Source organism: Pseudophryne corroboree, chromosome 6 (genome assembly GCF_028390025.1).
Source record: "Pseudophryne corroboree isolate aPseCor3 chromosome 6, aPseCor3.hap2, whole genome shotgun sequence".
Lineage (NCBI taxonomy): Eukaryota > Metazoa > Chordata > Amphibia > Anura > Myobatrachidae > Pseudophryne > Pseudophryne corroboree.
This window is the reverse complement of record NC_086449.1, coordinates 575,932,710-575,946,048: the sequence shown is the minus strand read 5'-3', so window position 1 is coordinate 575,946,048 and position 13,339 is coordinate 575,932,710. Positions and strand designations below refer to the sequence as shown.

Sequence of the window (13,339 nt, the reverse complement as noted above, 5' to 3'; positions counted from 1 at the left end):
TTTCATATACACCTTATACACACAGCCTGAAGGTATTTTAGTCAATATTTTAATAACTTTGTGCATTAAACAAAGTTTGTGTGCATACACACAATTCATTTAAGTTTCATATACACCTTATACACACAGCCTGGAGGTCATTTAATACAATATTTTTAATAACTTTGTGTATTAAACAAAGTTTATGTACATTGAGCCATCAGGAAACAAAGGATTCACTATCTCAGCCTCTCTTCAAAAATTCAGTTTTTTGGAACATGCCGTATTTCGGAATATTTGGATATGGGATACTCAACCTGTAATTATTTATATATCCAGATTTCTTTTATTTTTATTTTTATTTAACTTATCCTACATTTTTATCTTCTTATGTTTATTAAATTTTACATTTTTCTATTTTATTATTTTTAGTGTATTGCAGTTTATTTAATATATATTACTGAATTGATATTGTAATTATTTGTATTTTTTTCGTGCAAAAGAATCCCTGCATAACAATTTTTTATTCTACTAAAAACCATGTTCACTATTTAGCATACTCTGCTTATTTTATGTATTTATATGTTATATTGTTATTAGTTTTATTATTGTCACTATTTTTATTAAAATCAACCATTATTATTTATAGGGTGCCAAATTGGATCTGCAGAGCCTTACAAAATGCATGTACAGAATAAGTGCAAACATAATAAAAAAGTGCATAATATTACAAAACAAACACAATTTACAAACAGTCATAACAAATTCAGTGATGGCTGAGACCTGTATCCTAATTGATGTGTGCAGTAGACATGTTCAAAGCCATAGTAATTAAAAACGGGGAAGGAGTTGCTTGCCTGTGGGGAGAGGAAGATTCTATGAGGAAAGAGGGCACTACAAATGAGAACTTAAAATCTATTGTGGGGGGGAATAAACATGGATGTTGCAGAGTAGAGCGTTAGGGGTATATTTTTAAAAGTTTGATGTTGTATTAAATTTTAATTTAAATAGTCTGGAATTGAATCAAATCAACATTCTTTTTCACTCATCAAATGCCATATTTAGTAAGATTAAATTTTTAATAAAATTTTGACTAGTGTTCAGATTATGAAATCCATTTCAAAATCACCTATTGTATAAAATCACCTATAAAATCTAATACAAAATCGAAAAAAAAAACTAATTTATTCCTATTGGTCCAAATATATCAGATGTAAGAAGCTGCTGTGGTTCCTCTAATTCTGGTTTGCGTACAGCACATCTCCGATTGTGGAGCATTGGCGCATACAAAACACCCGTTCTGCTCATGTACAGCATCATCCTGCATTGTCACACACAGTGCCCGCCAAGCTACAGCCTGTCACCATTTGGGGACGGGGAATCCAAAGGCGCAGGAGCTGCATTGCATCCATCTCAAAAAATGAGGCCCATAATGCACATACAGCCTTTACAATATAATTAATACATGGCCTGATTCACTGACAGACGCTATGGTGACTGCGATTGTACACATTGAGGCTGTGCAAAATTATTTTTAAAAAACAGCAGCCCTGAGAAGTACAGAGACGCCCAGGGAGCCATCGCAGCAAAGGCTCAGCAACTGCGTACACATTCCCAGTGCACACACATCGCACATCCATTAATAATCAGCAGCTTGAGCAAATCAATTGCCATGCAGCACAGCAGCCTGAATGGAATGCCAGAGACATGCTGGTTGAGTACGGATTCACAGGCGCACCCAGCGACAAGCCCCAAAAATGACCACGATACACCTGCATCTTTGCCACCACTTCCCCATCAAAGTCCACAAACGGCGCCTGACTGTCAATCACTCTGCGTAAAGGTAAATGCTGCAAGTGGCATCGCTATTAGACTTTGGTGCATGCACTTAATTGCAAAAACATCGGCATAGCATCTGTCATCTCTACATTTATACAGTGCATCCGTAAAGTATTCACAGCGCTTCATTTTTTCCCACATTTTGTTATGTTACAGCCTTATTCCAAACTTGAATAAATTAATTTTTCCCCCTCAAAATTCTACACACAATACCCCATAATGACAACGTGAATTTTTTTTTTTAGAGATTTTTGCAAATTTATTAAAAATAAAAAACTATGTACATAAGTATTCACATCTTTTGCTCAATACTTTGTTGATGCACCTTTGGCAGCAATTACAGCCTCAAGACTTTTTGAATATGATGCCACAAGCTTGGCACACCTATCTTTGGGCAGTTTCGTCCATTCCTCTTTGCAGCACCTTTCAAGCTCCACCAGCTTGGATGGGAAGCGTCGGTGCACAGCCATTTTCAGATCTCTCCACAGATGTTCAATCAGATTCAAGTCTGGGCTCTGGCTGGGCCACTCAATGACATTCACAGAGTTGTCCTGAAGCCACTCCTTTGATATCTTGACTGTGTGCTTAGGGTCGCTGTTCTGCTGAAAGATGAACCGTCCCCCCACTCTGAGGTCAAGCGTGTTCTGGAGCAGGTATTCATCCAGGATTTCTCTGTACATTGCTGCATTCATCTTTCCCTCTATCCTGAGTAGTCTCCGAGTTCCTGCCGCTTAAAAACATCCCCACAGCATGATACTGCCACCACCATGCTTCACTGTAGGGATGGTATTGAAGTGGTGATGAGCGGTGCCTGGTTTCCTCCAAACATGACGCCTGGCATTCACGCCAAAGAGTTCAATCTTTGTCTCATCAGACCAGAGAATTTTGTTTCTCATGGTCTGAGAGTCCTTCAGGTGCATTTTGGCTGACTCCAGGCGGGCTGCCAAGTGCTTTTTACTAAGGAGTGGCTTCCATCTGGCCACTCTACCATACAGGCCTGATTGGTAGATTGCTGCAGAGATGGTTGTCCTTTTGGAAGGTTCTACTCTCTCCACAGAGGAATGCTGTAGCTCTGACAGAGTGACCATCGGGTTCTTCGTCCCCTCCCTGACTAGGGCCCTTCTCCCCCAATCGCTCAGCTTAGACAGCCGGCCAGCACTAGGAAGAGTCCCGGTGGTTCAGAACTTCTTCAATTTACGTATGATGGAGGCCACTGTGCTCATAGGGACCTTCAAAGCAGCAGATATTTTTCTGTACCCTTCCCCAGATTTGTGCCTCGTAACAATCCTGTCTCGGATGTCTATAGACAATTTCTTTGACTTCATGCTTGGTTTGTGCTCAGACATGCCCTGTCAAGTGTGGGACCTTATATAGACAGGTGTGGTCCTTTCCAAATCATGTCCAATCAACTGAATTTACCACAGGTGGACTCCAGTTAAACTGTAGGAACATATCAAGGATGATCAGTGGAAACAGAATGCACCTGAACTCAATTTCGAGCGTCATGGCAAAGGCTGTGAATACTTATGTACATGTGATTTCTTAGTTTTTTTATTATTAATAAATTTGCAGAAATCACAAAAACACGTTTTTCACGTTGTCATTATGGGGTATTGTGTGTAGAATTTTGAAGGGAAAAATGAATTTATTCCATTTTGGAATAAGGCTGTAACGTAACAAAATGTGGTAAAAGTGAAGTGCTGCAAATACTTTCCGGATGCACTGTAAACCCTATAATGAAGGTTAAGGGAATAGAATGTTGTCTAGAAGCTAAAATCGCCTGTCTGTTATTAGTCTATAATTTTGGGGATTTGTAGTTCGATTATGTGATCGATTTGTGTTCACTTTTCAATTAGAATGTTAGTAAATCAGGAGATCCTATATTTGTCTATGCAAAAGTACCGATGTTTTGCCGATATCTGATTTTGAGTAGGATTAGGTTTTATATTCGATTTTACATTCGATTTTGCCTGTAGTAACTCTCCAAATCCAAAGTAGAATGTAAAATCACCTAAAACCCAAAATCAAACATTAGTAAATATGGGGATAATTTAGACCTGACATTCCTCTGCGAATTTGCAGAGGTTGCGTTCAGATAGTCGCTGTCCCGTGCAAGCCTGCATGCGCCTTGCGGAAATCCCTGCAAACGCCAGTCAGTTGCAAATCCATTCGCAACTCACTCACCATCAAATGTTTTTTCAAGTCTGTGCAGTCTGTAAGTTGCCCAGGTCCTACTCCGACAGTGCGACAGAATCAGGCTGATCTACACCGGAGCTGACAACACCTGCCCTCCCTGAAGATGCTTGAGCACGTCTGCGTTTTTCCTGACACTCACAGAAAACGTCCAGTTACCACCCCCAAACGCCGGCTTCCTGTCATTCAACTTGCGCATGCTTAGTGATCAAAAAAGTCATTGGATTTTTTTGCAGTTTGGCCTCGCGCGTGTGCACTACGATCTGTATGCATGCGCAGTTGATTAATAATCGTCTGCCTTGTGAATTCGCACAACAGTGATCAGTCTGAATCGGGCCCTATACCCTCATAGGACGCACATAGGATAACATCTGCAGCAGGTCAGAGAGAAGGAATGGAGAATTGGTGAAATTAGAGATAGATTGATGGCCAAGCCAAGAGAGTGCCGATTGTAGTAGGAAGGAGAAGAGGTTTATTGAAAGAGACAATAAGATGATGTGAGGGAGAGAAGTTTAGAGATTGAGTCAGTGAGGTCCTAAATAGGTACAGATGTAGCCATGCTCATCTTCCTGCAATGCGGCATGCTGCATCATGGCATGCTGCATGGCGTGCCAGGCTGTGACTATTTGCAGCCAGTGAATGCTCATTTAATTTCAATAGAAATTAATGGAGCGACCGCCAGCTTTGAATAGTCACAACCCGGCATGGCATGCAGCAAAGATGAGCATGGCTACATCTGTACACTGACACGCCTGTGGCACTGCCATAACAATAAGTCACGGAGGATGACGAAGGGAAGGTCAAAAGACAGGAAGTGAGGAAACAAGGCGGCAACGTTATCTTTGAATTTGGAGAGAGGATCAGCAGGGTGAGAGATGACTGCTACTACAAGCAAACAGTATGGAAGCATATGGCACGTACCTCAAAGATAATGAGTAGGGGAGAGGCAGGTGGTTGCTGGTTACAATACCTTTACAACTGTTTTATATATATATATATATATATATATATTACCATTATACTTTGTGTCAGTTATTCTTATTTTTAATACTTATCAGATCTGGATAAATTATATTTGCATCTCCATTTCCATTCCCATTCTGACTGACCTTTCATGTACTGATTTACCGTAGATTTGTTGCATTCAGTCTGTTGCATTCAGTAGTTACACCAACTGTCCCAAACCCATCCACCAGCACCTTCCCCCTCTTCCTCTGTACACACTGTACTTCTCCCACACACTTTCTTCTACTTCTTGGTTGGTATCGGGTTGGGTGTTGCAAGTGTTGATGGTGGAGTGCTCAGAACCACTGACGTAGTTATACTGACCATGGACACTAAAAATAAGAGTCTCAGAGATTTGTAATCTCCATGCACCCTGGTGAACAAGTGGAAGGCTAAGTATGGCACATTTGCATATTATCGTTCTCGCTGTACCGACGACGGCTCATATGGGTAATGCAACTGCATCCACCTCGGAATGAGGCGCCATGATCTCGGATCAACTTTTTACTAACATTCTGTTTGCATGCCAGATCTCGGAACACTTTGTGGCTGATGCAGAGTATCAGGGACGTGCAGTCAGGGGAGGCAGATTAAAATAATAAAAATAAGATATTTATAACACAGAGTCTGTGATAAATATCTTCTTTTATTATTTTAACCATTCACCCCCTAGAAAATCCATGCATGTTAGGGTTGGAGGCAGCGGGAGAGGTGCCTCCCACTGCTAGCATTAAAGTCCGGGCAGCGCGGGGGGGAAGGGGGGGGGCAGGAGGCAGGGCAAAGCAATGGGCTGTAAAAGCCCATTGAAAATGTATGGGGAAGCGGCACCTATACTGGTGCCTCAATGACAGGGGTGTGCATTCAGCCCACATGAATGCACGCCCATGTCAGTCCCCCAGATGTGATTGGGCCAGCCACTGGCCAGCGGGCACATGCGGCGGCGCGATGCGGCATCGTGGCGGCGGGACCCAGCGGGGAAAGGGTGGCTGGTGGCAGACCTGGATCCAAGAGGATCCAGCCCCTGCCAGCCACTCTGCAGAGTTCGGCAGCGGAGAGAGGCTTCCAATTTAAAAAATGTTTGATATTCAAGATGGCCGCCGCGAGCCAATCACGGCTCGCCGCGTCATCGCCCCGCCCCCTCAACTGGCTTATATGAGGTAGCGACGGTCAGTCCGGCGGCGGGGAGGGAGCAGTCAAGAGCTCCGAAGACCGAAGACGCTGGAAGCCCCGGCGAGGCGGCGGCCATGCAAAAGAGCTTAAAGGCCGCCGTCCCCCAGGTGAAGACGCCGGAAGTCCTGGAGTGGGGGCAGGCATGCAAAAGAGCTTAAAGGCCACCGACCCCAGGTGAAGGTCCAGCACAATAAAATATTAAAACATCAGGTGTTGTGTTTTTATTTTAATATTTTCTTTACAGGTGGATTACGGGTGCCAGCGGGCCCTTAATGTCCGGGCATGCTGGCACTTGTGGTTCTCCAAGTGCCGGCATGCTTGGGCAGGCTTGCTGGGACCTGTAGGCCGACTGTAAAGAACAATATTAGTATGCCATGTACCCCGCACCCACCGCCACCAGGGGTGCGGGGCATAGCACTGGTCTGAACTGGTTGTTGCTCAGGAAGGGGGACCCCATTTAAATTTTTGGGGTCCCCACTTCCTGAGGAATTCCAACCCTGGGCTGACTGGTTTGGGGGGTGCTTAATGCTATGGCAGGGGGACCCCATACTGAGTGTCTCCCCTGCTATGGCAATATCAGCCCTGGCTGGTTCAGCCTAGTGCTGTTCTTTGTAAAAGAAGGGGAACCCTATGTTTTTATTGCTTTGTTTTGTTGTTGTTGTTTTTTTTCGGGGGGGGGGGCTAGGAGGAGAAGTGGCGCCAGTGCCTCACCAGTCACTGCCCTCACCGCACGTCACTGCAGAGTATACATAAACAGAGTATACAGATACAAGTTGCGGTAATTGCTTATGAATTGCATGCACAAAGCTACAGTAATACTGTGTGTATATTCAGCCAAATGCAGAACTATACGCATCTCTGCAAGGCAACCATCCCTATATGCAGTGCGGTGGGGTGAGGCGTGTGAGGCAGAGCCTTTCCTGTCATACTAATGTATACACCAGAGTTTTGACAATATAAAGTATATGAAAAAATACAAAGAATAGATTAGAAATATCTTCTTTGTATCATTCTAATAATTTTTATTATCAAGACTCGGGAGTGAAAAGATCTCTGATCAAAGCTCACCAAATTTCCATGTGTATAATGCCCAAATGTATATACTGCTGCGCCTGTGTATAATAGGCCTAATTCAGAGTTGATCACAGCAGCAAATTTGTTAGCAAATGGGCAAAACCATGGCCCTCATTCCGAGTTGTTCGCTCTGTAAATTTCATCGCATCGAAGCGATTTTCCGCTTAGTGCGCATGCGCAATGTCCGCACTGCGACTGCGCCAAGTAAATTTGCTATGAAGTTAGGATTTTTACTCACGGCTTTTTCTTCGCTCAGGCGATCGTAATGTGATTGACAGGAAATGGGTGTTACTGGGCGGAAACAGGCCGTTTTAAGGGCGTGTGGGAAAAAACGCTACCGTTTCCGGAAAAAACGCGGGAGTGGCTGGAGAAACGGAGGAGTGTCTGGGCGAACGCTGGGTGTGTTTGTGACGTCAAACCAGGAACGACAAGCACTGAACTGATCGCAGATGCAGAGTAAGTCTGAAGCTACTCTGAAACTGCTAAGAAGTATGTAATCGCAATATTGCGAATACATCGTTCGCAATTTTAACAAGCTAAGATTCACTCCCAGTAGGCGGCGGCTTAGCGTGTGCAATACTGCTAAAATCGCTTTGCGAGCGAACAACTCGGAATGAGGGCCCATGTGCACTGCAAGGGGGTCAGATATAACATGTGCAGAGAGAGTTAGATTTGGGTGGGGTGTGTTCAAATTGAAATCTAAATTGCAGTGTAAAAATAAAGCAGCCAGTATTTACCCTGCACAAAAACAAAATAACCCACCCAAATCTAACTCTCACTGCACGTTATATCTGCCTGCCCCCCCCCCCCCCCCCCCCTGCAGTGCACATGGTTTTGCCCAACTGCTAACAAATTTGCTACTGCGATCAACTCTGAATTACACCCCAATGCCCACATGTACCCTTTGGCTCAAATATTGTGTTTAAATCTGGCACTGGTTCTAACCAGTGCCTCATCAGCCATTTACCTCACCGCACTTCCCTGCCTATATGTATGCTTGGTTGGATACCTGTACCAGCATCACTGTACATTTTCACTAGCCCCATCCTTGGCATAAAAGATACATCTGAAAACAGGCAGATTTATGCTTCCAGGTGACTTTGCATATCTGGCTATTCCTTAGACACACTGAACATCGCCTACTTTTGGATATCCCAATAAAGCCAGTCACACTACTTACGTTGCTTGGGTAGATGCAACTACAATATGCCCTTAGTTGAGTGCTCTAGATTCCTAAGTATGTGTAGTACGGAAACACAGCAGTCAGCTCGGCACACAGGCATACATTACACTCTGCATCAGGTCCACTATCTTTATATCTTGCATTTGCTTTGTATGAATTAACCTCCTTAAGATGAACTAATTTAGGAAAAATGTGTAAAGAACAAAATGAAACTCACCATGTGCATAATCAGGATGTACAGTCCAAAAAATGTTCAAACAAAGCTCCTCCTTCTTCATACGCCGCTGGCATTTGCAATGCAGTAAGGGTGACTGAAAAATAGCCCGAGCTGCTTCTTGGCACTCTGATGCATTTACTGAAATCACTGCATCTGCCCGGGAGCAATTCTTGATCACATTGTAGCTGGAATGGCACTGCGGAAAGTTCACACATAGCTGCTCTGCAGATATGCAGTCCCTTGGTTCCAGGGAGTTGGCAGACAAGAAGTAAGCTAAATATAAAAGACAAAAGAAAGATTCAGTGTCATGTGATCTGTTGCCTGAACTTCTCAGGTGTTATCATTCAGATGCAGGCCCTTATTTGGGGTCATAATTATCAAGTTAGTCATTTGGAGTCATAATTATCAAAGCATATTTGTGGGACATCAGCCCTAGAAAACACTGCTTTTCATGGGGTACCAGTAAATATGAAGGATCCCCTGAATGCAGAGCTGGATTAAGGCTCTGGGAGGCCAGGGGCACAAAAGAGCAGGGGGCCCCCATGGACTAAAATAAAAGTGTATATATATGTGTATATATATATATATATATATATATACACACATGCAGAGGTGCGGCACTGTAGCCTGATGAAAATCTTTTAACAAGACTGAAACGTTGTAGACTTGGTAGTCGCTTGTCTCATCTTTTGTTCTGAACCCAGAGTGCCGCACCTCTGCCTGCATACATTTACCTCATGTTGTGAAGACACCGGGTCAAGGTAACATTATTACAAGAGTGCCAGACATACTGCAGTGTATATATATATATATATATATATATATAAATCAGGCTTGTTCCGGCACTCTGCCCTCTGCTATAAATTATCGTGTTCTGGTGCGCTCTAGTTTGAAGTGTCACTTCACAGATATATATAGCAGTGCTGGCGGCACTCAGAAACCTGTAGCATTTATAAATGCTGCGTTTCCTGACGAAGGGGACTCGATCCCGGGAGTGTTGAAATAACATTTCATTTTCTTTCACTAAACGCTACTAGTCTCTGAGTGCCACCTGCATTGCTATATATCTCACTGGGCGCCACACACACAGAGGTGCAGAGGGTGCAAAGTGTATCAAACATAGGGGAATGGGGGCACAGGGTATCACGAACACAGGGACAGGGGACACACAATGCACCACACATGGGGGAGCACAGAATGTTATACACACAGGAGTAGAGGGGCACAGGGTGACACACACACAGGCAGCGGGCACAGGCGGCCACACAACGTGTGGGGGGAGGGCAGATGGTGCTACACATACATAAGACAGGAGGTAGAGGGGCCACACACAGGGAGTTGGGGGGGGGGAGGGGGCAGGAGGGCACAAGGTGTCATACACACACAGGGGGAGACACACCAGGCTGAGGGGGGGTAGTGGGTGCCACACACACAAAAGACACAGGGTAGAGGGTTGGGGTGGCAGGAGGGCACAAGGGGTCATACACACACACAGGGGGGCACAGGGGGCCACACACCAGGCTGAGGGGGGTAGAGGGTGCCACACACACACATAAGGCAGGGTGGTACATGGGGCCACACACAGGGGGGTGAGGGGTAGGAGGCCACAGGGCTCTCTGGTCAGTCACTGCTAGTGAGGGCAGGCCCGTGGACCCAGTCACAGGGTGAGTCAAGGACACTTCTGGAACGGTGTCCGGTAACTACTTCACCCCCACCACAGGGCAGCTGCTGGAGGAGCAGGAGCAAACGCAGGATTTGTAGGTGGGGGGTTCCACACACAGACATGTATATATAATATCTACACACATACACACACATGTAGTTGCAAGCGTGGGATGGTACTCAAAGGACTGCCATAGAAATTCAATAAATCACACCAAGTATATACATGTATATATATATATATATATATATATATGTATATACATATATATCTATATAAGGCACATATATGATACATTTGTGTATATATACAGTATATATAAGGTACATACTGTATATGGAAACCCCTGACCCCTTGCAAAAAAAAAAATAATACAAAATTATATATATAGCCAGGCAGCAAATAGGATTCTCTGCAAGCCACAGCTGGCAGTACCTGGGGACTTCTTGTAGTGTGCACTGCACCTGACTGTGCCACACAATGTTTGTTGCTTGCTTCGGGCAGGGGAAGAGGAGAAGGAGAGAGCCTAGAGACTAAACAGGATGTGCAGCAGCACCCATCCAGCCTTCTCCAATCTAAAGCACCGAGAGCTCTGACAGTCATCAGAGCTCTCTGAATGAATGACCGAGTAGCTGCCGCGCATGTGCAGCAGCTCCGGACCTGGCCACCCCAGTCAGTGTAGAGACGGAGACAGAACTGTCTCCGTCTCATAAAAACATTTAGACCATCAGGCGCTACGAGGCAGGGTGGCGGAGCCACTGAAGCGGGCATCTCAGATCTCCTACGGGGGTGCGGGAAATGCTCCGGCGCACGGGGATTGGAGGGGGAAAATGCACAATGCAGTGAGTGTAGTGTGACAGGGTACAGGAGGAGCGGCGGCCCCTGAAGGCAGTCCGTGGCCATGGCAGCCGCAAACCTGCACCGTCACACAGCCTGCATCCTTTCGCCCCGCAGTAGCGTGTATGGCAGGGAGCGGGGGCCCCTTGGAGAGGGGGGCCCAGGGTAATGTACCCCTTGGGCCCCCCCCCCTTAATCCGGCTCTGCCTGAATGTATCTAAGGGGGCCACAGCAGGTATTGTAGATGTCCGCTGTGAGCTCCCATTTATTATTGGAAAATCAGCCCGCTAGGGGCCCGCCATTATTTTTTGCTGAGGCGCAGGTAACTCATTCCATAATGGTTAAAGGCACTTTGCACTCTGCGCCGTAGCAAGACACGCTTGTAGTCAGCAGAGGTAATCTTTTAGACAGTGACTTGTGGGGGGGGGGGGTTTGGGGCAGCAGACCAATAGTATACTATTTCAAGAGATAGAAGAATAGGATTAAAAATTGCTCTGCAAGGAAAAAGAGGTCCACAAACTTTATTTCAACTGGGTATCGGTGTCTGTGTGGATACTGAAAGTGCACGATTGCATAAGCCCAGCTTCCCAAATGTCAGCTGTAGTGAGGTGAATGATTAAAATGCTAGAGAGGGCCCGAAATACCTGACAGCCTAGGGGCCCAGTCATGGGTTAAGATAACCAACCCCCATCGGTTTCAATAGCGGCTGCTTAAATGCTGGGAAATTTAGAAAGAAATATTAAATTAAGTAAACTGGGTTTTATATGTCATCCTTAGGGTCAGTTATGTGGTGAGGGACAAGATTTGCTTCTGTTTGTCCACATATTTTATGATTAGCAGCCACCGGCACTGGTTTTGCCTATTACATTGACCATAAATAATTAGAATTGGTGCCGGACCACTAATCCAGGGCACCCCTGCAAGTGTCCCGAGCAGGGGCACCCCAGGGAGCCACGGCACACAGTTTGAGAACCACTGGTATAGTGTATGCCCAGTTTAAGTTATAGAAAACTAGAACTGTTGTTTCAGATTAGTAGGGTTATACCAAATATCAATACATCATGTCTGCTTCCTTTTCCCCAAATATAAACTAATTTATTGTAACCAGCTTTTTTACAAGTACTAAAAATTTAGAGGTGAACTTAAGTATTTTGCGTTAATCAGATTCATTAGCCAGTTAAAGAAAATTCTAAAAGTACTGTAGCAGTAAAACAGCTATATGACAAAGCTACATTAAATAGGAAAGGAAATTGCCTTTCAATCAAGGACACCAGAGCCGGCCATAGGCATAGGCAAACTAGGCAATTGCCTAGGGCATTTGATATGTCTAGGGCAGTGGTTTCCAAACTTTTTTGAATCACGGCGCCCTAGAATATCAGAATTTTTTTCACGGCACCCCTAGGCCAAAAAATTTGTATTGAGAAATTTAGAAAGAAATATTACATTAAGTAGATCGCGTCTATATGTCATCCTTAGGGTCAGTTGTGTGGTGAGGGACAAGATTTGCTTCTGTTTGGCCACATATTTTATGACTGGCAGCCACCAGCACTGGTTTTGCCTATTATATTGACCATGAATAATTTGAATTGGTCCTGGACCACCAACCCAGGGCACCCCTGCAAGTGTCCCGAGGCACCCCAGGGAGCCACGGCACACAGTTTGGGAACCTCTGGTCTAGGGGCATCAGCAGCTTCTACTGATTAAAATGATATGCGGCATGCCTATATTCTGTGTGTAGCATTTCATATGCAGATACAGCCACAGTCTCACACAGTATATAGGCATGCTGCATATCATTTTAATCAGCAGAAGCTGCTTGTGCATCCTAGCCACATAGCAATGCAAATAAGATGCATTTTCATAAAAAAAAGTGCCCGACGTTAGCATTGAGGCAAGATTTATGAGGACACATCTGTATCCAAGCAGAGGCAGTGGCACATCTGTATCACAGTGTTAGTGGCAGTGTGAGTGTTGTGTGCACGTGAGTGGGTTGGTTGTGCAGTAGTGTTCGGAATATGTGTAAGGAGCATTATGTGTGCCATGTAAAAATTAGAGATGAGCGCCTGAAATTTTTCGGGTTTTGTGTTTTGGTTTTGGGTTCGGTTCCGCGGCCGTGTTTTGGGTTCGAACGCGTTTTGGCAAAACCTCACCGAATTATTTTTGTCGGATTCGGGTGTGT

General features: G+C 44.7%; 1 protein-coding gene across 1 annotated transcript in view; it reads right to left on the bottom strand.

Moving 5' to 3' along the window:
• GFRA3 (GDNF family receptor alpha 3) overlaps nucleotides 1-13,339 on the bottom strand; it is an 84,496-nt gene that overhangs the window by 26,205 nt on the left and 44,952 nt on the right. Inside the window, exon 2 of the mRNA XM_063927880.1 lies at nucleotides 8,661-8,933. Within this exon, the coding sequence (XP_063783950.1) occupies nucleotides 8,661-8,933 (273 nt within the window). The remainder of the gene's footprint in view (nucleotides 1-8,660; nucleotides 8,934-13,339) is intronic.